Source organism: Salvia hispanica, chromosome 1 (assembly GCF_029641045.1).
Source record: "Salvia hispanica isolate PSC_SH4W2 chromosome 1, Shi_PSC_v1, whole genome shotgun sequence".
NCBI classification, from domain to species: Eukaryota; Viridiplantae; Streptophyta; class Magnoliopsida; order Lamiales; family Lamiaceae; genus Salvia; species Salvia hispanica.
The window spans coordinates 261,436-286,474 of NC_142692.1; the positions used below are offsets into that span (position 1 = coordinate 261,436).

Sequence of the window (25,039 nt, forward strand, 5' to 3'; positions counted from 1 at the left end):
GCCAATTATCACGAGTAACGAGAAAGTTATGGCATTTCTAATATTCTAAATAATTCCAAAGGCAGCTGCCTTTGGCCGTTTCTCAGAAAAACGACAGAGAGTTAATCCAATTTCGAGAATGCCCAACTGTTACCCATGGAATAAGGTTTCCAAAGCCTTCTGGAGTGGCCAATTATCACGAGTAACGAGAAAGTTATGGCCTTTTTAATATTCTAAATAAATCCAAAGGCAGTAGCCTTTAGCCGTTTCTCAGAAAAACGACAGAGAGATAATCCAATTTCGAGAATGTCCAACTGTTACCCATGGAATAAGGTTTCCAAAGCCTCCAGGAGTGGTCAATTATCACGAGTAACGAGAAAGTTATGGCCTTTTAAAATATTCTAAATAAATCCAAAGGTAATAGCCTTTGGCCGTTTCTCAGAAAAACGACAGAGAGATAATCAAATTTCGAGAATGCCCAACTGTTACCCATGGAATAAGGTTTCCAAAGCCTCCTGGAGTGGTCAATTATCACGAGTAACAAGAAAGTTATGGCCTTTTTAATATTCTAAATAAATCCAAAGGCAGTAGCCTTTGGCCGTTTCTCAGAAAAACGACAGAGAGATAATCCAATTTCGAGAATGCCCAACTGTTACCGATAGAATAAGGTTTCCAAAGCCTCCTGGAGTGGCCAATTATCACGTGTAACAAGAAAGTTATGGTCTTTTTAATATTCTAAATAAATCCAAAGGTAGTAGCCTTTTGCCGTTTCTCAGAAAAACGACAGAGAGATAATCCAATTTCGAGAATGTCCAACTGTTACCCATGGAATAAGGTTTCCAAAGCCTCCAGGAGTGGTCAATTATCACGAGTAACGAAAAAGTTATGGCCTTTTAAAATATTCTAAATAAATCCAAAGGTAGTAGCCTTTGGTCGTTTCTCAGAAAAACGACAGAGAGATAATCCAATTTCGAGAATGCCCAACTGTTACCCATGAAATAAGGTTTCCAAAGACTCCTGGAGTGGCCAATTATCACGAGTAACGAGAAAGTTATGGCCTTTTTTATATTCTAAATAAATCCAAAGGCAGTAGCCTTTGGCCGTTTCTCAGAAAAACGATAGAGAGATAATCCAATTTCGAGAATGCCCAACTGTTACCCTGGAATAAGGTTTCCAAAGCCTCCAGGAGTGGTCAATTATTACGAGTAACGAGAAAGTTACGGCCTTTTAAAATATTCTAAATAAGTCCAAAGGTAGTAGCCTTTGGCCGTTTCTCAGAAAAACGACAGAGAGATAATCCAATTTCGAGAATGTCCAACTGTTACCCATGGAATAAGGTTAACAAAGCCTCCTGGAGTGGCCAATTATCACGAGTAACGAGAAAGTTATGGCCTTTCTAATATTCTAAATAAATCCAAAGACAGTAGCCTTTGGCCGTTTCTCAGAAAAACGACAGAGAGATAATCCAATTTCGAGAATGTCCAACTCTTACCCATGGAATAAGGTTTCCAAAGCCTCCAGGAGTGGTCAATTATCACGAGTAACGAGAAAGTTATGGCCTTTTAAAATATTCTAAATAAATCCAAAGGTAGTACCCTTTGGCCGTTTCTCAGAAAAACGACAAAGAGATAATTGAATTTCGAGAATGCCCAACTGTTACCCATGGAATAAGGTTTCCAAAGCCTCCTAGAGTGGTCAATTATCACGAGTAACAAGAAAGTTATGGCCTTTTTAATATTCTAAATAAATCCAAAGGCAGTAGCCTTTGGCCGTTTCTCAGAAAAACGACAGAGAGATAATCCAATTTCGAGAATGTCCAACTGTTACCCATGGAATAAGGTTTCCAAAGCCTCCAGGAGTGGTCAATTATCACGAGTAACGAGAAAGTTATGGCCTTTTAAAATATTCTAAATAAATCCAAAGGTAGTAGCATTTGGCCGTTTCTCAGAAAAACGACAGAGAGATAATCAAATTTCGAGAATGCCCAACTGTTACCCATGGAATAAGGTTTCCAAAGCCTCCTGGAGTGGTCAATTATCACGAGTAACAAGAAAGTTATGGCCTTTTTAATATTCTAAATAAATCCAAAGGCAGTAGCCTTTGGCCGTTTCTCAGAAAAACGACAGAGAGATAATCCAATTTCGAGAATGCCCAACTGTTACCGATGGAATAAGGTTTCCAAAGCCTCCTGGAGTGGCCAATTATCACGAGTAACAAGAAAGTTATGGCCTTTTTAATATTCTAAATAAATCCAAAGGTAGTAGCCTTTTGCCGTTTCTCAGAAAAACGACAGAGAGATAATCCAATTTCGAGAATGTCCAACTGTTACCCATGGAATAAGGTTTCCAAAGCCTCCAGGAGTGGTCAATTATCACGAGTAACGAGAAAGTTATGGCCTTTTAAAATATTCTAAATAAATCCAAAGGTAGTAGCCTTTGGCCGTTTCTCAGAAAAACGACAGAGAGATAATCCAATTTCGAGAATGCCCAACTGTTACCCATGAAATAAGGTTTCCAAAGACTCCTGGAGTGGCCAATTATCACGAGTAACGAGAAAGTTATGGCCTTTTTTATATTCTAAATAAATCCAAAGGCAGTAGCCTTTGGCCGTTTCTCAGAAAAACGATAGAGAGATAATCCAATTTCGAGAATGCCCAACTGTTACCCATGGAATAAGGTTTCCAAAGCCTCCAGGAGTGGTCAATTATTACGAGTAACGAGAATGTTACGGCCTTTTAAAATATTCTAAATAAGTCCAAAGGTAGTAGCCTTTGGCCGTTTCTCAGAAAAACGACAGAGAGATAATCCAATTTCGAGAATGTCCAACTGTTACCCATGGAATAAGGTTAACAAAGCCTCCTGGAGTGGCCAATTATCACGAGTAACGAGAAAGTTATGGCCTTTCTAATATTCTAAATAAATCCAAAGACAGTAGCCTTTGGCCGTTTCTCAGAAAAATGACAGAGAGATAATCCAATTTCGAGAATGCCCAACTGTTACCCATGGAATAAGGTTTCCAAAGCCTCCTGGAGTGGCCAATTATCACGAGTAACGAGAAAGTTATGGCATTTCTAATATTCTAAATAATTCCAAAGGCAGCTGCCTTTGGCCGTTTCTCAGAAAAACGACAGAGAGTTAATCCAATTTCGAGAATGCCCAACTGTTACCCATGGAATAAGGTTTCCAAAGCCTTCTGGAGTGGCCAATTATCACGAGTAACGAGAAAGTTATGGCCTTTTTAATATTCTAAATAAATCCAAAGGCAGTAGCCTTTAGCCGTTTCTCAGAAAAACGACAGAGAGATAATCCAATTTCGAGAATGTCCAACTGTTACCCATGGAATAAGGTTTCCAAAGCCTCCAGGAGTGGTCAATTATCACGAGTAACGAGAAAGTTATGGCCTTTTAAAATATTCTAAATAAATCCAAAGGTAGTACCCTTTGGCCGTTTCTCAGAAAAACGACAAAGAGATAATCGAATTTCGAGAATGCCCAACTGTTACCCATGGAATAAGGCTTCCAAAGCCTCCTAGAGTGGCCAATTATCACGAGTAACAAGAAAGTTATGGCCTTTTTAATATTCTAAATAAATCCAAAGGCAGTAGCCTTTGGCCGTTTCTCAGAAAAACGACAGAGAGATAATCCAATTTCGAGAATGTCCAACTGTTACCCATGGAATAAGGTTTCCAAAGCCTCCAGGAGTGGTCAATTATCACGAGTAACGAGAAAGTTATGGCCTTTTAAAATATTCTAAATAAATCCAAAGGTAATAGCCTTTGGCCGTTTCTCAGAAAAACGACAGAGAGATAATCAAATTTCGAGAATGCCCAACTGTTACCCATGGAATAAGGTTTCCAAAGCCTCCTGGAGTGGTCAATTATCACGAGTAACAAGAAAGTTATGGCCTTTTTAATATTCTAAATAAATCCAAAGGCAGTAGCCTTTGGCCGTTTCTCAGAAAAACGACAGAGAGATAATCCAATTTCGAGAATGCCCAACTGTTACCGATAGAATAAGGTTTCCAAAGCCTCCTGGAGTGGCCAATTATCACGTGTAACAAGAAAGTTATGGTCTTTTTAATATTCTAAATAAATCCAAAGGTAGTAGCCTTTTGCCGTTTCTCAGAAAAACGACAGAGAGATAATCCAATTTCGAGAATGTCCAACTGTTACCCATGGAATAAGGTTTCCAAAGCCTCCAGGAGTGGTCAATTATCACGAGTAACGAAAAAGTTATGGCCTTTTAAAATATTCTAAATAAATCCAAAGGTAGTAGCCTTTGGCCGTTTCTCAGAAAAACGACAGAGAGATAATCCAATTTCGAGAATGCCCAACTGTTACCCATGAAATAAGGTTTCCAAAGACTCCTGGAGTGGCCAATTATCACGAGTAACGAGAAAGTTATGGCCTTTTTTATATTCTAAATAAATCCAAAGGCAGTAGCCTTTGGCCGTTTCTCAGAAAAACGATGGAGAGATAATCCAATTTCGAGAATGCCCAACTGTTACCCTGGAATAAGGTTTCCAAAGCCTCCAGGAGTGGTCAATTATTACGAGTAACGAGAAAGTTACGGCCTTTTAAAATATTCTAAATAAGTCCAAAGGTAGTAGCCTTTGGCCGTTTCTCAGAAAAACGACAGAGAGATAATCCAATTTCGAGAATGTCCAACTGTTACCCATGGAATAAGGTTAACAAAGCCTCCTGGAGTGGCCAATTATCACGAGTAACGAGAAAGTTATGGCCTTTCTAATATTCTAAATAAATCCAAAGACAGTAGCCTTTGGCCGTTTCTCAGAAAAACGACAGAGAGATAATCCAATTTCGAGAATGTCCAACTCTTACCCATGGAATAAGGTTTCCAAAGCCTCCAGGAGTGGTCAATTATCACGAGTAACGAGAAAGTTATGGCCTTTTAAAATATTCTAAATAAATCCAAAGGTAGTACCCTTTGGCCGTTTCTCAGAAAAACGACAAAGAGATAATCGAATTTCGAGAATGCCCAACTGTTACCCATGGAATAAGGTTTCCAAAGCCTCCTAGAGTGGTCAATTATCACGAGTAACAAGAAAGTTATGGCCTTTTTAATATTCTAAATAAATCCAAAGGCAGTAGCCTTTGGCCGTTTCTCAGAAAAACGACAGAGAGATAATCCAATTTCGAGAATGTCCAACTGTTACCCATGGAATAAGGTTTCCAAAGCCTCCAGGAGTGGTCAATTATCACGAGTAACGAGAAAGTTATGGCCTTTTAAAATATTCTAAATAAATCCAAAGGTAGTAGCATTTGGCCGTTTCTCAGAAAAACGACAGAGAGATAATCAAATTTCGAGAATGCCCAACTGTTACCCATGGAATAAGGTTTCCAAAGCCTCCTGGAGTGGTCAATTATCACGAGTAACAAGAAAGTTATGGCCTTTTTAATATTCTAAATAAATCCAAAGGCAGTAGCCTTTGGCCGTTTCTCAGAAAAACGACAGAGAGATAATCCAATTTCGAGAATGCCCAACTGTTACCGATGGAATAAGGTTTCCAAAGCCTCCTGGAGTGGCCAATTATCACGAGTAACAAGAAAGTTATGGCCTTTTTAATATTCTAAATAAATCCAAAGGTAGTAGCCTTTTGCCGTTTCTCAGAAAAACGACAGAGAGATAATCCAATTTCGAGAATGTCCAACTGTTACCCATGGAATAAGGTTTCCAAAGCCTCCAGGAGTGGTCAATTATCACGAGTAACGAGAAAGTTATGGCCTTTTAAAATATTCTAAATAAATCCAAAGGTAGTAGCCTTTGGCCGTTTCTCAGAAAAACGACAGAGAGATAATCCAATTTCGAGAATGCCCAACTGTTACCCATGAAATAAGGTTTCCAAAGACTCCTGGAGTGGCCAATTATCACGAGTAACGAGAAAGTTATGGCCTTTTTTATATTCTAAATAAATCCAAAGGCAGTAGCCTTTGGCCGTTTCTCAGAAAAACGATAGAGAGATAATCCAATTTCGAGAATGCCCAACTGTTACCCATGGAATAAGGTTTCCAAAGCCTCCAGGAGTGGTCAATTATTACGAGTAACGAGAATGTTACGGCCTTTTAAAATATTCTAAATAAGTCCAAAGGTAGTAGCCTTTGGCCGTTTCTCAGAAAAACGACAGAGAGATAATCCAATTTCGAGAATGTCCAACTGTTACCCATGGAATAAGGTTAACAAAGCCTCCTGGAGTGGCCAATTATCACGAGTAACGAGAAAGTTATGGCCTTTCTAATATTCTAAATAAATCCAAAGACAGTAGCCTTTGGCCGTTTCTCAGAAAAATGACAGAGAGATAATCCAATTTCGAGAATGCCCAACTGTTACCCATGGAATAAGGTTTCCAAAGCCTCCTGGAGTGGCCAATTATCACGAGTAACGAGAAAGTTCTGGCATTTCTAATATTCTAAATAAATCCAAAAGTAGCTGCCTTTGGCCGTTTCTCAGAAAAACGACAGAGAGATAATCCAATTTCGAGAATGCCCAACTGTTACCCATGGAATAAGGTTTCCAAATCCTTCTGGAGTGGCCAATTATCACGAGTAACGAGAAAGTTATGGCCTTTTTAATATTCTAAATAAATCCAAAGGCAGTAGCCTTTGGCCGTTTCTCAGAAAAACGACAGAGAGATAATCCAATTTCGAGAATGTCCAACTGTTACCCATGGAATAAGGTTTCCAAAGCCTCCAGGAGTGGTCAATTATCACGAGTAACGAGAAAGTTATGGCCTTTTATAATATTTTAAATAAATCCAAAGGTAGTACCCATTGGCCGTTTCTCAGAAAAACGACAGAGAGATAATCCAATTTCGAGAATGCCCAACTGTTACCCATGGAATAAGGTTTCCAAATCCTTCTGGAGTGGCCAATTATCACGAGTAACGAGAAAGTTATGGCCTTTTTAATATTCTAAATAAATCCAAAGGCAGTAGCCTTTGGCCGTTTCTCAGAAAAACGACAGAGAGATAATCCAATTTCGAGAATGTCCAACTGTTACCCATGGAATAATGTTTCCAAAGCCTCCAGGAGTGGCCAATTATCACGAGTAACGAGAAAGTTATGGCATTTCTAATATTCTAAATAATTCCAAAGGCAGCTGCCTTTGGCCGTTTCTCAGAAAAACGACAGAGAGATAATCCAATTTCGAGAATGCCCAACTGTTACCCATGGAATAAGGTTTCCAAAGCCTTCTGGAGTGGCCAATTATCACGAGTAACGAGAAAGTTATGGCCTTTTTAATATTCTAAATAAATCCAAAGCCAGTAGCCTTTAGCCGTTTCTCAGAAAAACGACAGAGAGATAATCCAATTTCGAGAATGTCCAACTGTTACCCATGGAATAAGGTTTCCAAAGCCTCCAGGAGTGGTCAATTATCACGAGTAACGAGAAAGTTATGGCCTTTTAAAATATTCTAAATAAATCCAAAGGTAGTACCCTTTGGCCGTTTCTCAGAAAAACGACAAAGAGATAATCAAATTTCGAGAATGCCCAACTGTTACCCATGGAATAAGGTTTCCAAAGCCTCCTAGAGTGGTCAATTATCACGAGTAACAAGAAAGTTATGGCCTTTTTAATATTCTAAATAAATCCAAAGGCAGTAGCCTTTGGCCGTTTCTCAGAAAAACGACAGAGAGATAATCCAATTTCGAGAATGTCCAACTGTTACCCATGGAATAAGGTTTCCAAAGCCTCCAGGAGTGGTCAATTATCACGAGTAACGAGAAAGTTATGGCCTTTTAAAATATTCTAAATAAATCCAAAGGTAGTAGCATTTGGCCGTTTCTCAGAAAAACGACAGAGAGATAATCAAATTTCGAGAATGCCCAACTGTTACCCATGGAATAAGGTTTCCAAAGCCTCCTAGAGTGGTCAATTATCACGAGTAACAAGAAAGTTATGGCCTTTTTAATATTCTAAATAAATCCAAAGGCAGTAGCCTTTGGCCGTTTCTCAGAAAAACGACAGAGAGATAATCCAATTTCGAGAATGCCCAACTGTTACCGATGGAATAAGGTTTCCAAAGCCTCCTGGAGTGGCCAATTATCACGAGTAACAAGAAAGTTATGGCCTTTTTAATATTCTAAATAAATCCAAAGGTAGTAGCCTTTTGCCGTTTCTCAGAAAAACGACAGAGAGATAATCCAATTTCGAGAATGTCCAACTGTTACCCATGGAATAAGGTTTCCAAAGCCACCAGGAGTGGTCAATTATCACGAGTAACGAGAAAGTTATGGCCTTTTAAAATATTCTAAATAAATCCAAAGGTAGTAGCCTTTGGCCGTTTCTCAGAAAAACGACAGAGAGATAATCCAATTTCGAGAATGCCCAACTGTTACCCATGAAATAAGGTTTCCAAAGACTCCTGGAGTGGCCAATTATCACGAGTAACGAGAAAGTTATGGCCTTTTTTATATTCTAAATAAATCCAAAGGCAGTAGCCTTTGGCCGTTTCTCAGAAAAACGATAGAGAGATAATCCAATTTCGAGAATGCCCAACTGTTACCCATGGAATAAGGTTTCCAAAGCCTCCAGGAGTGGTCAATTATTACGAGTAACGAGAAAGTTACGGCCTTTTAAAATATTCTAAATAAGTCCAAAGGTAGTAGCCTTTGGCCGTTTCTCAGAAAAACGACAGAGAGATAATCCAATTTCGAGAATGTCCAACTGTTACCCATGGAATAAGGTTAACAAAGCCTCCTGGAGTGGCCAATTATCACGAGTAACGAGAAAGTTATGGCCTTTCTAATATTCTAAATAAATTCAAAGACAGTAGCCTTTGGCCGTTTCTCAGAAAAATGACAGAGAGATAATCCAATTTCGAGAATGCCCAACTGTTACCCATGGAATAAGGTTTCCAAAGCCTCCTGGAGTGGCCAATTATCACGAGTAACGAGAAAGTTCTGGCATTTCTAATATTCTAAATAAATCCAAAAGCAGCTGCCTTTGGCCATTTCTCAGAAAAACGACAGAGAGATAATCCAATTTCGAGAATGCCCAACTGTTACCCATGGAATAAGGTTTCCAAATCCTTCTGGAGTGGCCAATTATCACGAGTAACGAGAAAGTTATGGCCTTTTTAATATTCTAAATAAATCCAAAGGCAGTAGCCTTTGGCCGTTTCTCAGAAAAACGACAGAGAGATAATCCAATTTCGAGAATGTCCAACTGTTACCCATGGAATAATGTTTCCAAAGCCTCCAGGAGTGGTCAATTATCACGAGTAACGAGAAAGTTATGGCCTTTTACAATATTTTAAATAAATCCAAAGGTAGTACCCTTTGGCCGTTTCTCAGAAAAACGACAGAGAGATAATCAAATTTCGAAAATGCCCAACTGTTACCCATGGAATAAGGTTTCCAAAGCCTCCTGGAGTGGTCAATTATCACGAGTAACAAGAAAGTTATGGCTTTTTTAATATTCTAAGTAAATCCAAAGGCAGTAGCCTTTGGCCGTTTCTCAGAAAAATGACAGAGAGATAATCCAATTTCGAGAATGCCCAACTGTTACCCATGGAATAAGGTTTCCAAAGCCTCCTGGAGTGGCCAATTATCACGAGTAACGAGAAAGTTATGGCATTTCTAATATTCTAAATAATTCCAAAGGCAGCTGCCTTTGGCCGTTTCTCAGAAAAACGACAGAGAGATAATCCAATTTCGAGAATGCCCAACTGTTACCCATGGAATAAGGTTTCCAAAGCCTTCTGGAGTGGCCAATTATCACGAGTAACGAGAAAGTTATGGCCTTTTTAATATTCTAAATAAATCCAAAGGCAGTAGCCTTTAGCCGTTTCTCAGAAAAACGACAGAGAGATAATCCAATTTCGAGAATGTCCAACTGTTACCCATGGAATAAGGTTTCCAAAGCCTCCAGGAGTGGTCAATTATCACGAGTAACGAGAAAGTTATGGCCTTTTAAAATATTCTAAATAAATCCAAAGGTAGTACCCTTTGGCCGTTTCTCAGAAAAACGACAAAGAGATAATCAAATTTCGAGAATGCCCAACTGTTACCCATGGAATAAGGTTTCCAAAGCCTCCTAGAGTGGTCAATTATCACGAGTAACAAGAAAGTTATGGCCTTTTTAATATTCTAAATAAATCCAAAGGCAGTAGCCTTTGGCCGTTTCTCAGAAAAACGACAGAGAGATAATCCAATTTCGAGAATGTCCAACTGTTACCCATGGAATAAGGTTTCCAAAGCCTCCAGGAGTGGTCAATTATCACGAGTAACGAGAAAGTTATGGCCTTTTAAAATATTCTAAATAAATCCAAAGGTAGTAGCCTTTGGCCGTTTCTCAGAAAAACGACAGAGAGATAATCAAATTTCGAGAATGCCCAACTGTTACCCATGGAATAAGGTTTCCAAAGCCTCCTGGAGTGGTCAATTATCACGAGTAACAAGAAAGTTATGGCCTTTTTAATATTCTAAATAAATCCAAAGGCAGTAGCCTTTGGCCGTTTCTCAGAAAAACGACAGAGAGATAATCCAATTTCGAGAATGCCCAAACGTTACCGATGGAATAAGGTTTCCAAAGCCTCCTGGAGTGGCCAATTATCACGAGTAACAAGAAAGTTATGGCCTTTTTAATATTCTAAATAAATCCAAAGGTAGTAGCCTTTTGCCGTTTCTCAGAAAAACGACAGAGAGATAATCCAATTTCGAGAATGTCCAACTGTTAACCATGGAATAAGGTTTCCAAAGCCTCCAGGAGTGGTCAATTATCACGAGTAACGAGAAAGTTATGGCCTTTTAAAATATTCTAAATAAATCCAAAGGTAGTAGCCTTTGGCCGTTTCTCAGAAAAACGACAGAGAGATAATCCAATTTCGAGAATGCCCAACTGTTACCCATGAAATAAGGTTTCCAAAGACTCCTGGAGTGGCCAATTATCACGAGTAACGAGAAAGTTATGGCCTTTTTTATATTCTAAATAAATCCAAAGGAAGTAGCCTTTGGCCGTTTCTCAGAAAAACGATAGAGAGATAATCCAATTTCGAGAATGCCCAACTGTTACCCATGGAATAAGGTTTCCAAAGCCTCCAGGAGTGGTCAATTATTACGAGTAACGAGAAAGTTACGGCCTTTTAAAATATTCTAAATAAGTCCAAAGGTAGTAGCCTTTGGCCGTTTCTCAGAAAAACGACAGAGAGATAATCCAATTTCGAGAATGTCCAACAGTTACCCATGGAATAAGGTTAACAAAGCCTCCTGGAGTGGCCAATTATCACGAGTAACGAGAAAGTTATGGCCTTTCTAATATTCTAAATAAATCCAAAGACAGTAGCCTTTGGCCGTTTCTCAGAAAAATGACAGAGAGATAATCCAATTTCGAGAATGCCCAACTGTTACCCATGGAATAAGGTTTCCAAAGCCTCCTGGAGTGGCCAATTATCACAAGTAACGAGAAAGTTCTGGCATTTCTAATATTCTAAATAAATCCAAAAGCAGCTGTCTTTGGCCGTTTCTCAGAAAAACGACAGAGAGATAATCCAATTTCGAGAATGCCCAACTGTTACCCATGGAATAAGGTTTCCAAATCCTTCTGGAGTGGCCAATTATCACGAGTAACGAGAAAGTTATGGCCTTTTTAATATTCTAAATAAATCCAAAGGCAGTAGCCTTTGGCCGTTTCTCAGAAAAACGACAGAGAGATAATCCAATTTCGAGAATGTCCAACTGTTACCCATGGAATAAGGTTTCCAAAGCCTCCAGGAGTGGTCAATTATCACGAGTAACGAGAAAGTTATGGCCTTTTACAATATTTTAAATAAATCCAAAGGAAGTACCCTTTGGCCGTTTCTCAGAAAAACGCCAGAGAGATAATCAAATTTCGAGAATGCCCAACTGTTACCCATGGAATAAGGTTTCCAAAGCCTCCTGGAGTGGTCAATTATCACGAGTAACAAGAAAGTTATGGCTTTTTTAATATTCTAAATAAATCCAAAGGCGGTAGCCTTTGGCCGTTTCTCAGAAAAATGACAGAGAGATAATCCAATTTCGAGAATGCCCAACTGTTACCCATGGAATAAGGTTTCCAAAGCCTCCTGGAGTGGCCAATTATCACGAGTAACGAGAAAGTTATGGCCTTTTAAAATATTCTAAATAAATCCAAAGGTAGTACCCTTTGGCCGTTTCTCAGAAAAACGACAAAGAGATAATCAAATTTCGAGAATGCCCAACTGTTACCCATGGAATAAGGTTTCCAAAGCCTCCTGGAGTGGCCAATTATCACGAGTAACGAGAAAGTTATGGCCTTTTTAATATTCTAAATAAATCCAAAGGCAGTAGCCTTTGGCCGTTTCTCAGAAAAACGACAGAAAGATAATCCAATTTCGAGAATGTCCAACTGTTACCCATGGAATAAGGTTAACAAAGCCTCCTGGAGTGGCCAATTATCACGAGTAACGAGAAAGTTATGGCCTTTCTAATATTCTAAATAAATCCAAAGACAGTAGCCTTTGGCCGTTTCTCATAAAAATGACAGAGAGATAATCCAATTTCGAGAATGCCCAACTGTTACCCATGGAATAAGGTTTCCAAAGCCTCCTGGAGTGGCCAATTATCACGAGTAACGAGAAAGTTCTGGCATTTCTAATATTCTAAATAAATCCAAAAGCAGCTGTCTTTGGCCGTTTCTCAGAAAAACGACAGAGAGATAATCCAATTTCGAGAATGCCCAACTGTTACCCATGGAATAAGGTTTCCAAATCCTTCTGGAGTGGCCAATTATCACGAGTAACGAGAAAGTTATGGCCTTTTTAATATTCTAAATAAATCCAAAGGCAGTAGCCTTTGGCCGTTTCTCAGAAAAACGACAGAGAGATAATCCAATTTCGAGAATGTCCAACTGTTACCCATGGAATAAGGTTAACAAAGCCTCCTGGAGTGGCCAATTATCACGAGTAACGAGAAAGTTATGGCCTTTCTAATATTCTAAATAAATCCAAAGACAGTAGCCTTTGGCCGTTTCTCATAAAAATGACAGAGAGATAATCCAATTTCGAGAATGCCCAACTGTTACCCATGGAATAAGGTTTCCAAAGCCTCCTGGAGTGGCCAATTATCACGAGTAACGAGAAAGTTCTGGCATTTCTAATATTCTAAATAAATCCAAAAGCAGCTGTCTTTGGCCGTTTCTCAGAAAAACGACAGAGAGATAATCCAATTTCGAGAATGCCCAACTGTTACCCATGGAATAAGGTTTCCAAATCCTTCTGGAGTGGCCAATTATCACGAGTAACGAGAAAGTTATGGCCTTTTTAATATTCTAAATAAATCCAAAGGCAGTAGCCTTTGGCCGTTTCTCAGAAAAACGACAGAGAGATAATCCAATTTCGAGAATGTCCAACTGTTACCCATGGAATAAGGTTTCCAAAGCCTCCAGGAGTGGTCAATTATCACGAGTAACGAGAAAGTTATGGCCATTTACAATATTTTAAATAAATCCAAAGGTAGTACCCTTTGGCCGTTTCTCAGAAAAACGCCAGAGAGATAATCAAATTTCGAGAATGCCCAACTGTTACCCATGGAATAAGGTTTCCAAAGCCTCCTGGAGTGGTCAATTATCACGAGTAACAAGAAAGTTATGGCTTTTTTAATATTCTTAATAAATCCAAAGGCAGTAGCCTTTGGCCGTTTCTCAGAAAAATGACAGAGAGATAATCCAATTTCGAGAATGCCCAACTGTTACCCATGGAATAAGGTTTCCAAAGCCTCCTGGAGTGGCCAATTATCACGAGTAACGAGAAAGTTATGGCATTTCTAATATTCTAAATAATTCCAAAGGCAGCTGCCTTTGGCCGTTTCTCAGAAAAACGACAGAGAGATAATCCAATTTCGAGAATGCCCAACTGTTACCCATGGAATAAGGTTTCCAAAGCCTTCTGGAGTGGCCAATTATCACGAGTAACGAGAAAGTTATGGCCTTTTTAATATTCTAAATAAATCCAAAGGCAGTAGCCTTTAGCCGTTTCTCAGAAAAACGACAGAGAGATAATCCAATTTCGAGAATGTCCAACTGTTACCCATGGAATAAGGTTTCCAAAGCCTCCAGGAGTGGTCAATTATCACGAGTAACGAGAAAGTTATGGCCTTTTAAAATATTCTAAATAAATCCAAAGGTAGTACCCTTTGGCCGTTTCTCAGAAAAACGACACAGAGATAATCAAATTTCGAGAATGCCCAACTGTTACCCATGGAATAAGGTTTCCAAAGCCTCCTAGAGTGGTCAATTATCACGAGTAACAAGAAAGTTATGGCCTTTTTAATATTCTAAATAAATCCAAAGGCAGTAGCCTTTGGCCGTTTCTCAGAAAAACGACAGAGAGATAATCCAATTTCGAGAATGTCCAACTGTTACCCATGGAATAAGGTTTCCAAAGCCTCCAGGAGTGGTCAATTATCACGAGTAACGAGAAAGTTATGGCCTTTTAAAATATTCTAAATAAATCCAAAGGTAGTAGCCTTTGGCCGTTTCTCAGAAAAACGACAGAGAGATAATCAAATTTCGAGAATGCCCAACTGTTACCCATGGAATAAGGTTTCCAAAGCCTTCTGGAGTGGTCAATTATCACGAGTAACAAGAAAGTTATGGCCTTTTTAATATTCTAAATAAATCCAAAGGCAGTAGCCTTTGGCCGTTTCTCAGAAAAACGACAGAGAGATAATCCAATTTCGAGAATGCCCAAACGTTACCGATGGAATAAGGTTTCCAAAGCCTCCTGGAGTGGCCAATTATCACGAGTAACAAGAAAGTTATGGCCTTTATAATATTCTAAATAAATCCAAAGGTAGTAGCCTTTTGCCGTTTCTCAGAAAAACGACAGAGAGATAATCCAATTTCGAGAATGTCCAACTGTTACCCATGGAATAAGGTTTCCAAAGCCTCCTTGAGTGGTCAATTATCACGAGTAACAAGAAAGTTATGGCCTTTTTAATATTCTAAATAAATCCAAAGGCAGTAGCCTTTGGCCGTTTCTCAGAAAAACGACAGAGAGATAATCCAATTTCGAGAATGTCCAACTGTTACCCATGGAATAAGGTTTCCAAAGCCTCCAGGAGTGGTCAATTATCACGAGTAACGAGAAAGTTATGGCCTTTTAAAATATTCTAAATAAATCCAAAGGTAGTAGCCTTTGGCCGTTTCTCAGAAAAACGACAGAGAGATAATCCAATTTCGAGAATGCCCAACTGTTACCCATGGAATAAGGTTTCCAAAGCCTTCTGGAGTGGCCAATTATCACGAGTAACGAGAAAGTTATGGCCTTTTTTATATTCTAAATAAATCCAAAGGCAGTAGCCTTTGGCCGTTTCTCAGAAAAACGATAGAGAGATAATCCAATTTCGAGAATGCCCAACTGTTACCCATGGAATAAGGTTTCCAAAGCCTCCAGGAGTGGTCAATTATTACGAGTAACGAGAAAATTACGGCCTTTTAAAATATTCTAAATAAGTCCAAAGGTAGTAGCCTTTGGCCGTTTCTCAGAAAAACGACAGAGAGATAATCCAATTTCGAGAATGTCCAACTGTTACCCATGGAATAAGGTTAACAAAGCCTCCTGGAGTGGCCAATTATCACGAGTAACGAGAAAGTTATGGCCTTTCTAATATTCTAAATAAATCCAAAGACAGTAGCCTTTGGCCGTTTCTCATAAAAATGACAGAGAGATAATCCAATTTCGAGAATGCCCAACTGTTACCCATGGAATAAGGTTTCCAAAGCCTCCTGGAGTGGCCAATTATCACGAGTAACGAGAAAGTTCTGGCATTTCTAATATTCTAAATAAATCCAAAAGCAGCTGTCTTTGGCCGTTTCTCAGAAAAACGACAGAGAGATAATCCAATTTCGAGAATGCCCAACTGTTACCCATGGAATAAGGTTTCCAAATCCTTCTGGAGTGGCCAATTATCACGAGTAACGAGAAAGTTATGGCCTTTTTAATATTCTAAATAAATCCAAAGGCAGTAGCCTTTGGCCGTTTCTCAGAAAAACGACAGAGAGATAATCCAATTTCGAGAATGTCCAACTGTTACCCATGGAATAAGGTTAAAAAAGCCTCCTGGAGTGGCCAATTATCACGAGTAACGAGAAAGTTATGGCCTTTCTAATATTCTAAATAAATCCAAAGACAGTAGCCTTTGGCCGTTTCTCATAAAAATGACAGAGAGATAATCCAATTTCGAGAATGCCCAACTGTTACCCATGGAATAAGGTTTCCAAAGCCTCCTGGAGTGGCCAATTATCACGAGTAACGAGAAAGTTCTGGCATTTCTAATATTCTAAATAAATCCAAAAGCAGCTGTCTTTGGCCGTTTCTCAGAAAAACGACAGAGAGATAATCCAATTTCAAGAATGCCCAACTGTTACCCATGGAATAAGGTTTCCAAATCCTTCTGGAGTGGCCAATTATCACGAGTAACGAGAAAGTTATGGCCTTTTTAATATTCTAAATAAATCCAAAGGCAGTAGCCTTTGGCCGTTTCTCAGAAAAACGACAGAGAGATAATCCAATTTCGAGAATGTCCAACTGTTACCCATGGAATAAGGTTTCCAAAGCCTCCAGGAGTGGTCAATTATCACGAGTAACGAGAAAGTTATGGCCTTTTACAATATTTTAAATAAATCCAAAGGTAGTACCCTTTGGCCGTTTCTCAGAAAAACGCCAGAGAGATAATCAAATTTCGAGAATGCCCAACTGTTACCCATGGAATAAGGTTTCCAAAGCCTCCTGGAGTGGTCAATTATCACGAGTAACAAGAAAGTTATGGCTTTTTTAATATTCTTAATAAATCCAAAGGCAGTAGCCTTTGGCCGTTTCTCAGAAAAATGACAGAGAGATAATCCAATTTCGAGAATGCCCAACTGTTACCCATGGAATAAGGTTTCCAAAGCCTCCTGGAGTGGCCAATTATCACGAGTAACGAGAAAGTTATGGCATTTCTAATATTCTAAATAATTCCAAAGGCAGCTGCCTTTGGCCGTTTCTCAGAAAAACGACAGAGAGATAATCCAATTTCGAGAATGCCCAACTGTTACCCATGGAATAAGGTTTCCAAAGCCTTCTGGAGTGGCCAATTATCACGAGTAACGAGAAAGTTATGGCCTTTTTAATATTCTAAATAAATCCAAAGGCAGTAGCCTTTAGCCGTTTCTCAGAAAAACGACAGAGAGATAATCCAATTTCGAGAATGTCCAACTGTTACCCATGGAATAAGGTTTCCAAAGCCTCCAGGAGTGGTCAATTATCACGAGTAACGAGAAAGTTATGGCCTTTTAAAATATTCTAAATAAATCCAAAGGTAGTACCCTTTGGCCGTTTCTCAGAAAAACGACAAAGAGATAATCAAATTTCGAGAATGCCCAACTGTTACCCATGGAATAAGGTTTCCAAAGCCTCCTAGAGTGGTCAATTATCACGAGTAACAAGAAAGTTATGGCCTTTTTAATATTCTAAATAAATCCAAAGGCAGTAGCCTTTGGCCGTTTCTCAGAAAAACGACAGAGAGATAATCCAATTTCGAGAATGTCCAACTGTTACCCATGGAATAAGGTTTCCAAAGCCTCCAGGAGTGGTCAATTATCACGAGTAACGAGAAAGTTATGGCCTTTTAAAATATTCTAAATAAATCCAAAGGTAGTAGCCTTTGGCCGTTTCTCAGAAAAACGACAGAGAGATAATCAAATTTCGAGAATGCCCAACTGTTACCCATGGAATAAGGTTTCCAAAGCCTCCTGGAGTGGTCAATTATCACGAGTAACAAGAAAGTTATGGCCTTTTTAATATTCTAAATAAATCCAAAGGCAGTAGCCTTTGGCCGTTTCTCAGAAAAACGACAGAGAGATAATCCAATTTCGAGAATGCCCAAACGTTACCGATGGAATAAGGTTTCCAAAGCCTCCTGGAGTGGCCAATTATCACGAGTAACAAGAAAGTTATGGCCTTTTTAATATTCTAAATAAATCCAAAGGTAGTAGCCTTTTGCCGTTTCTCAGAAAAACGACAGAGAGATAATCCAATTTCGAGAATGTCCAACTGTTACCCATGGAATAAGGTTTCCAAAGCCTCCTTGAGTGGTCAATTATCACGAGTAACAAGAAAGTTATGGCCTTTTTAATATTCTAAATAAATCCAAAGGCAGTAGCCTTTGGCCGTTTCTCAGAAAAACGACAGAGAGATAATCCAATTTCGAGAATGTCCAACTGTTACCCATGGAATAAGGTTTCCAAAGCCTCCAGGAGTGGTCAATTATCACGAGTAACGAGAAAGTTATGGCCTTTTAAAATATTCTAAATAAATCCAAAGGTAGTAGCCTTTGGCCGTTTCTCAGAAAAACGACAGAGAGATAATCCAATTTCGAGAATGCCCAACTGTTACCCATGGAATAAGGTTTCCAAAGCCTTCTGGAGTGGCCAATTATCACGAGTAACGAGAAAGTTATGGCCTTTTTAATATTCTAAATAAATCCAAAGGCAGTAGCCTTTAGCCGTTTCTCAGAAAAACGACAGAGAGATAATCCAATTTCGAGAATGTCCAACTGTTACCCATGGAATAAGGTTTCCAAATCCTCCAGGAGTGGTCAATTATCACGAGTAACGAGAAAGTTATGGCCTTTTAAAATATTCTAAATAAATCCAAAGGTAGTACCCTTTGGCCGTTTCTCAGAAAAACGACAAAGAGATAATCAAATTTCGAGAATGCCCAACTGTTACCCATGGAATAAGGTTTCCAAAGCCTCCTAGAGTGGTCAATTATCACGAGTAACAAGAAAGTTATGGCCTTTTTAATATTCTAAATAAATCCAAAGGCAGTAGCCTTTGGCCGTTTCTCAGAAAAACGACAGAGTGATAATCCAATTTCGAGAATGCCCAACTGTTACCCATGGAATAAGGTTTCCAAAGCCTCCTGGAGTGGCCAATTATCACGAGTAACAAGAAAGTTATGGCCTTTTTAATATTCTAAATAAATCCAAAGATGGTAGCCTTTGGCCGTTTCTCAGAAAAACGACAGAGAGATAATCCAATTTCGAGAATGTGCAACTGTTACCCATGGAATAAGGTTTCCAAAGCCTCCTGGAGTGGCCAATTATCACGAGTAACGAGAAAGTTATGGCCTTTTTAATATTCTAAATAAATCCATAGGTGCCTATGGCCGATTTTCAGAAAAACGACGGAGAGATAATCCAATTTCGAGAATGCCTAACTGTTACCCATGGAATAAGGTTTCCAAAGCCTCCTGTAGTGTTCAATTATCACGAGTAACGAGAAAGTTATGGCCTTTTTAATATTCTAAATAAATCCAAAGGCAGTATCACTCAGTCATACAGCATCAAAACTACTTAGGGAAGAAACTAAGTAAAAACACAACGGATATTAGATAGAAAAAGGAATTTGTATAACCAAAGTCGTTACTAACATATCTCTAGAATCCTATGAGTTTAGTTACACATAATTGAATAAGCTAAAAACATAGATTGAAGGGAAGACAATTTGAACATAAAACTAAAGCAAATAAAACCTGTAGGTTGAATCCTTGTCGTTCTTGATGTTCTTTAAATCCTTCTCCAACTCCTTGCACCAACAAAATACTCTAGGTCTTGATCTCTATGAAGTATTTTGCAAGTAGAAGTTCTCTCTTTTTGATGAAGCTTGAGGCCTTATTTATAGGGAAAAGCCATGCCTTGTTGTAGAAGAAAAAAATCTCCAAAATATGGTAAAACTAGGCGCAAATCTAGGGCTTCTCGGATTCGCTGACTTTCTCCGGCGGGCCGCCGCACCTTGGCCGGCGGTCGCCGCGTTGGAGTCCAGAGAGTCTGTTCCCTCGGCGGCGGACCGCCGCACATCTTCCGGCGGTTGTCGGACGAGACTTCTCTTCCAAGCACATTTTTCAGAGGCGGACCGCTGCATTGATCTGCCCGCCGGGCGCCGGCGGTCGCCGCACACATCCGCGGTGGTCGCCGGTCGCCGTCTGACTCCAGATTCCCAAACTTGGCGTTTTGGCTCCCTTTTTCGGCTCATTTATGCACATTTCTCACAAAACACGTCAAAATACCAAAATAGACAAAATATGCAAATAATGGACGTGTAGAGTGACTTTGACATAAAAAACGGACCAAATAATGGCCTTAAAACAGTGCAAAATCCTCCTCTACTTTATTTAACTCACTAAACACAGATTTCTTAAATCACGTGCCGAAAATAAACACCTCAAGCAGAGGCGGACCTACATGTAGTTGTGGGATTCCTTGGAACCCCCGACCATTTGGCTAATTACTATAGTATGTATAATTATTCATAATTTTGAAAGCATTTAGTTAGCACAGTTGGTTTTCGAGTTGGTCGTGAAACCAGTTGGTGGTGGGTTCGACTCCCATTGCAGGCATTTCTTCATATATATTCTTTGTCATTTTAGATAATTTTAGATTTTTATCTTGAATGTACCGTATATATTACTATAACTTACTAAGGCAACTATGATAACTGATAAATATGATTATACGACCCAAGTCACCAATACATAAGAAGAGGAAAATACAGCTCAAACTATTTATCTCTCCTATTCATCTTTCTCGCAACTCTGTAATGTGTCGGGTTGTTTCTAGAATCGTCAACATTAAAAATAGTCATTTTAAATTTTTATCTTGAATGTACCGTATATATTACTATAACTTACTAAGGCAACTATGATGACTGATAAATATGATTATACGACCCAAGTCACCAACACATAAGAAGAGAAAAATACAACTCACACTATTTTTCTCTCCCATTCATCTTTCTCGTAACTCCGTAATGTGTCGGGTTGTTTCTAGAATCGTCAACATAAAAAATATGCAATTACCCAACTCTGTAATGTGTCGAGTTGTTTCTAGAATCGTCAACATTAAAAATATGCAATTACAGTTAATAGTAATTTGTACCTCCCAGTATAAAGATCCCACTGACCTCAGATAATGTGGGATAAAGGAAGTAGTAGTTAACAAAATTAAAATGAACAATATAGAAATGCACGTGTTATATATTACTCCGTACTAGCTTGTGTGGGTTGGTTGAGGGCGACAAGAGAGATGGATTGACAGAGTGGTAGCTGGGGCGGATTTATAAGATTAGTTATGATTCTGAATGTTGGGAAATACAATAAGCCTAGTGAGGAATGCATGTAGAAAATAAATCATAAAATTTGGTTTAGGTGTTGTGGCTTCTAGCTTTATGGGCTTCATAGTTCATTCCAACACCAAGCCCAACCAGCACCGTTTGGCCATTTTCAATTAACTCCAATTAGCCCAATTAAAAATTACTACCACATGGCTTTCTTCTTACACCACATGTTTAATACCCTCCGTCCCATTTAAAATGAAATATTTGGAAATCGGTACGGGATTTTATGTAGTGTTGTTTTGTGAGTTGATGAAGAGAGAGTAAAGTAAGAGAGATGAAAAAGTAGAGATAGAGTTGTTTCCATTTTAGGAAAGGTTTCATTTTTAATGGGACAAATAAAAAAGGAAAACGTTTCATTTTTAATGGGACAGAGGGAGTATTATTTTGTGTTGTCAGTCAGTCGTTTTGTCAAGCTCAATCCTAAAGCTCACTCTAATTAGCCTCTTCAAAGTATTTTGGCCTAATTATTAATCTGGACTAGTTGGATCATTAATTGATACTTTTCCAATTTAATAGGTGACCGCTCTAGTTGATAGGAGGTCCTCATTGTACTCTAAATGATCTTGGCGACTCATCACTTTTGGGTAACTCGATGTTTATTTTAATTGTCTTCGGTAATGCACAGATATGGGTCCGCCTTGACCCTCCACCCTTGGGGTGAGTTAAAAAAAAAAGAAAAAAAAAAAGTACCTCGTAACACCCACAGCGGTCAGCATGTTGGGGTGCTGTGATGTTGTGTTGTCCTGTCTCGTCGGGAGGGGACGTCAATGGATCGTTGTTGCGGTTGTCTCGTCCTAGAAGGCCTCCCACGCTGAGGGGTAAATGAGAAAAAATTAAAATTAATAAAATTTCTCACTTATCCAAATATTATCGTTTTTCCTTGTTATTTTATTTTATTTTTACTTTTTTTTCCTCCAATTCATCCTAAAATACCTATAAAGCTCATTCATCACATTATTTTTCACAAGAAAAAAACTATTTTTCACTCATTTTTCTCCATAAAAATTTTTATTTGCATTTTCATTTTAGCTAGTAAGTTAGTAAGTATGATTTAAAATTATGTAGTAGTAGTAATTTTAATGTGATTTTTAACTTTTATGATTTCAACTATATAAAATAGTGGGATATGACAAGTCAAAGAATGGGTAAGGAAGAAATAATTGGAAATGTGTACCCCTCCCTAAAACCCTAGCTCTACATTCAACCCAAAACCACCCATCTGATCACGAGAAGCATGGAAATTGCTGAAGAAATGGAGATAGAAGAAAATATTTCAACTCCAACCCGCAACAATTTCAATTTCAAGCGATTTGGACTAAAAAACTCAATTCAAACCAATTTTGGTGACGATTACGTCTTTGAAATTGTTGCCAAGTACGGCTTCTCCCCTCATTTTTTAGTCTCTCTTTCAATTTCGCTGCTAGTATTTTCTAAGCATCGTTTGTAGTGGCTGGCAAATTCATTTGGAATGTTTTCTCAGAGACGATTGGACGTCGATCGCTGTTTCGCTTTCTACCAATGCCGTGAAGTTGTACTCGCCGCATACAGGACAGTACCTTGGTGAATGCAGAGGTCATTCTTCAATGATCCACAAGGTTTCCTTCGCAGGGCCGTCGTCGCCGCACGTCTTGTATTCCTGCTCGTCTGATTCCACGATCAGAGCTTGGGATTCCAGGTCGTTTCAGCAGGTTTTCTACGCTGTTTATGTAGGATTATAATTCTATTTTCCCCCTAGAACAGCGTGATATCATATTCTGTGCGAAATTAAACGTTTCTGTGGTTCAGAGTGTTCATCACACATCATTTTAGGCCAAGTAAGCGTTTTGAAACAAGGTGGTTTGGAAATGCAGGTGGCCTGCATAAGCTCTGGCCCGTCAGAGGAGGTATTCAGCTTCTCATTTGGCGGGGCTGATGCTAATCTCATTGCAGCCGGATGCAACTCTCAGGTATTCATATGCCAATCTTGTAAGTGTGTTTGTGATGGTAATCTCATTGTAGAAACTTACTAATTAGTTCAAGTTATGTGTGATATATTGGAATTTGTTGTATTAAAAAATAATTGCACTGTTGAATTTGCCAATTAAGGAGACAGATTATATTGCTCGTGGCATTTCTCCTTTATTCATAACTGAATTTGTTGGTATTCACTGCTTGGCTCTATCTAGATTCGTTTGTGGGATTGGAGGACAATGAAACAGACTGCATGCTTGGAGGAATCTCACATGGACGACGTTACTCAGGTAATTTAGATCCCATTGGTTTTGACCAAATAACGCAGCAATCTTTCTATCCCATTCTAGCACACCGGCTAGACAAAATGAACTGAGAGATTGATAATTGTCCATAATGTGTATGTGCTTTTGACGCTATTGAGATCTCTGATCTGATTACAGCCGCATCCATGCTAATCTCCTTCCAGTAGAAAAGTAACCTGTTGTGATTTTCTAACTTCTGTGTACTAGCATTTTCTTCTTGTCCTTGGATGACGTGGAGAAAACATTGTAAAATAAATTATGGAACCTAAAATATAGACTGCATCGTTACTTTTCAGATAAGACCAGTCTGTTAGATACACTTTCTGGCAGGAGAAATTTTCATTTCTAGGCCTTTGTATGTTTTGGAGTGCTTCCCTCTCTTAAGTCGTGCAATAGCTGCTATTACTGTGTGTTTTGTAGGGTTGAATTGATGGGAGTTAGTGTTAATTATTTTGGCAAATATTTGTAATTTTGTATGGGTTTCTCACTTAAGACATGCAATAACTGCAGGTCCACTTTGTCCCCAGCCATCAAAACATGCTTCTCTCTGCTTCTGTTGATGGATTAATGTGCCTGTTTGATACCAGTGGAGAAATAAATGATGATGATCACTTGCTATCAGTGAGTGAGATAATCATCTTTAGTTTCTGTTACCATCTTCTGCATGTGTCTCATTGTCCGTGCACAGTCACATTTTAATGTATTTGAAGGTTGTTTAAATTTTTGACTCGTGCTATTCATACCTAATATGGAAGGTGTTCAATGTGGGAACTTCAATTGGAAAAGTGGGATTTTGCGGCCAGGCAAATGATAAATTGTGGTGCTTAACGCATATTGAAACTTTGAGGTATGTGCTATGCAGTGGATTCATTCATTAAGATTGATTGCATAAAAGTTTCATTAGCAATTTCTTACTTTTAATGCCTCTCATAGTGTTTGGGATTGGAATGAATCGAGAACTGAGGCAAACTTCGATAATGCTCGTGCATTAGCATCCGAGAGCTGGACACTAGATCAAGTACGCGAGTTTTACCCCTTTTTGTTGTCCTTTTGGCTAGCTTATGCACTGACTGAAGTCCAAATTGGAGCAAAATATGATACCGGAACCCTTAATGACTTTTGACTAAATTATCATCTAATTGCTGGCAGGTAGACTACTTTGTGGATTGTCACTACTCACCTGAGGAGGATCAACTATGGGTGATCGGGGGTACAAATGCCGGCACCTTTGGGTACTTCCCTGTAAATTTTGGAAGCACGAAGACAATTGGATCAGCAGAAGCTGTGTTCCAAGGCGGCCATACAGGCGTTGTGAGGAGTGTGTTGCCTGTTTCTAGCGTGCCTGGCAGAACAAATAGCCAAGGCATTTTTGGATGGACAGGAGGCGAAGATGGCCGCATGTGTTGCTGGTTATCTGATGAATCTCCTGAGACAAACCGCTCCTGGGTGTCTAGTACATTGGTCGAGAAGTCGCATAAAATCCACAGGAAAAGACATAGTCCTTACTAGAACTTCCACCTTTTTTCCCCCCAAAGTCAAATGTATGTGTTGTAATATTTTATTCATCTGTTTCATAGTACTACTTGTTTAAGGGGCAATGAAATGAATTTGTTTATTTTCTTATACTGACACAG

At 38.9% G+C, this 25,039-nt stretch overlaps 1 protein-coding gene across 1 annotated transcript; it reads left to right on the top strand.

The window, feature by feature from the left end:
* The first annotated feature begins 22,308 nt into the window (after positions 1-22,308).
* Positions 22,309-25,030, top strand: LOC125221517 (WD repeat-containing protein GTS1-like). Its single transcript, XM_089069953.1, has 8 exons — positions 22,309-22,524; positions 22,631-22,838; positions 23,001-23,096; positions 23,316-23,390; positions 23,916-24,026; positions 24,161-24,252; positions 24,339-24,423; positions 24,555-25,030. Exons 1-8 carry the CDS (start codon positions 22,385-22,387, stop codon positions 24,912-24,914), a joined length of 1,167 nt encoding a protein of 388 aa, XP_088926079.1. The 5' UTR covers positions 22,309-22,384; the 3' UTR covers positions 24,915-25,030.
* The last annotated feature ends 9 nt before the right edge of the window (positions 25,031-25,039 follow it).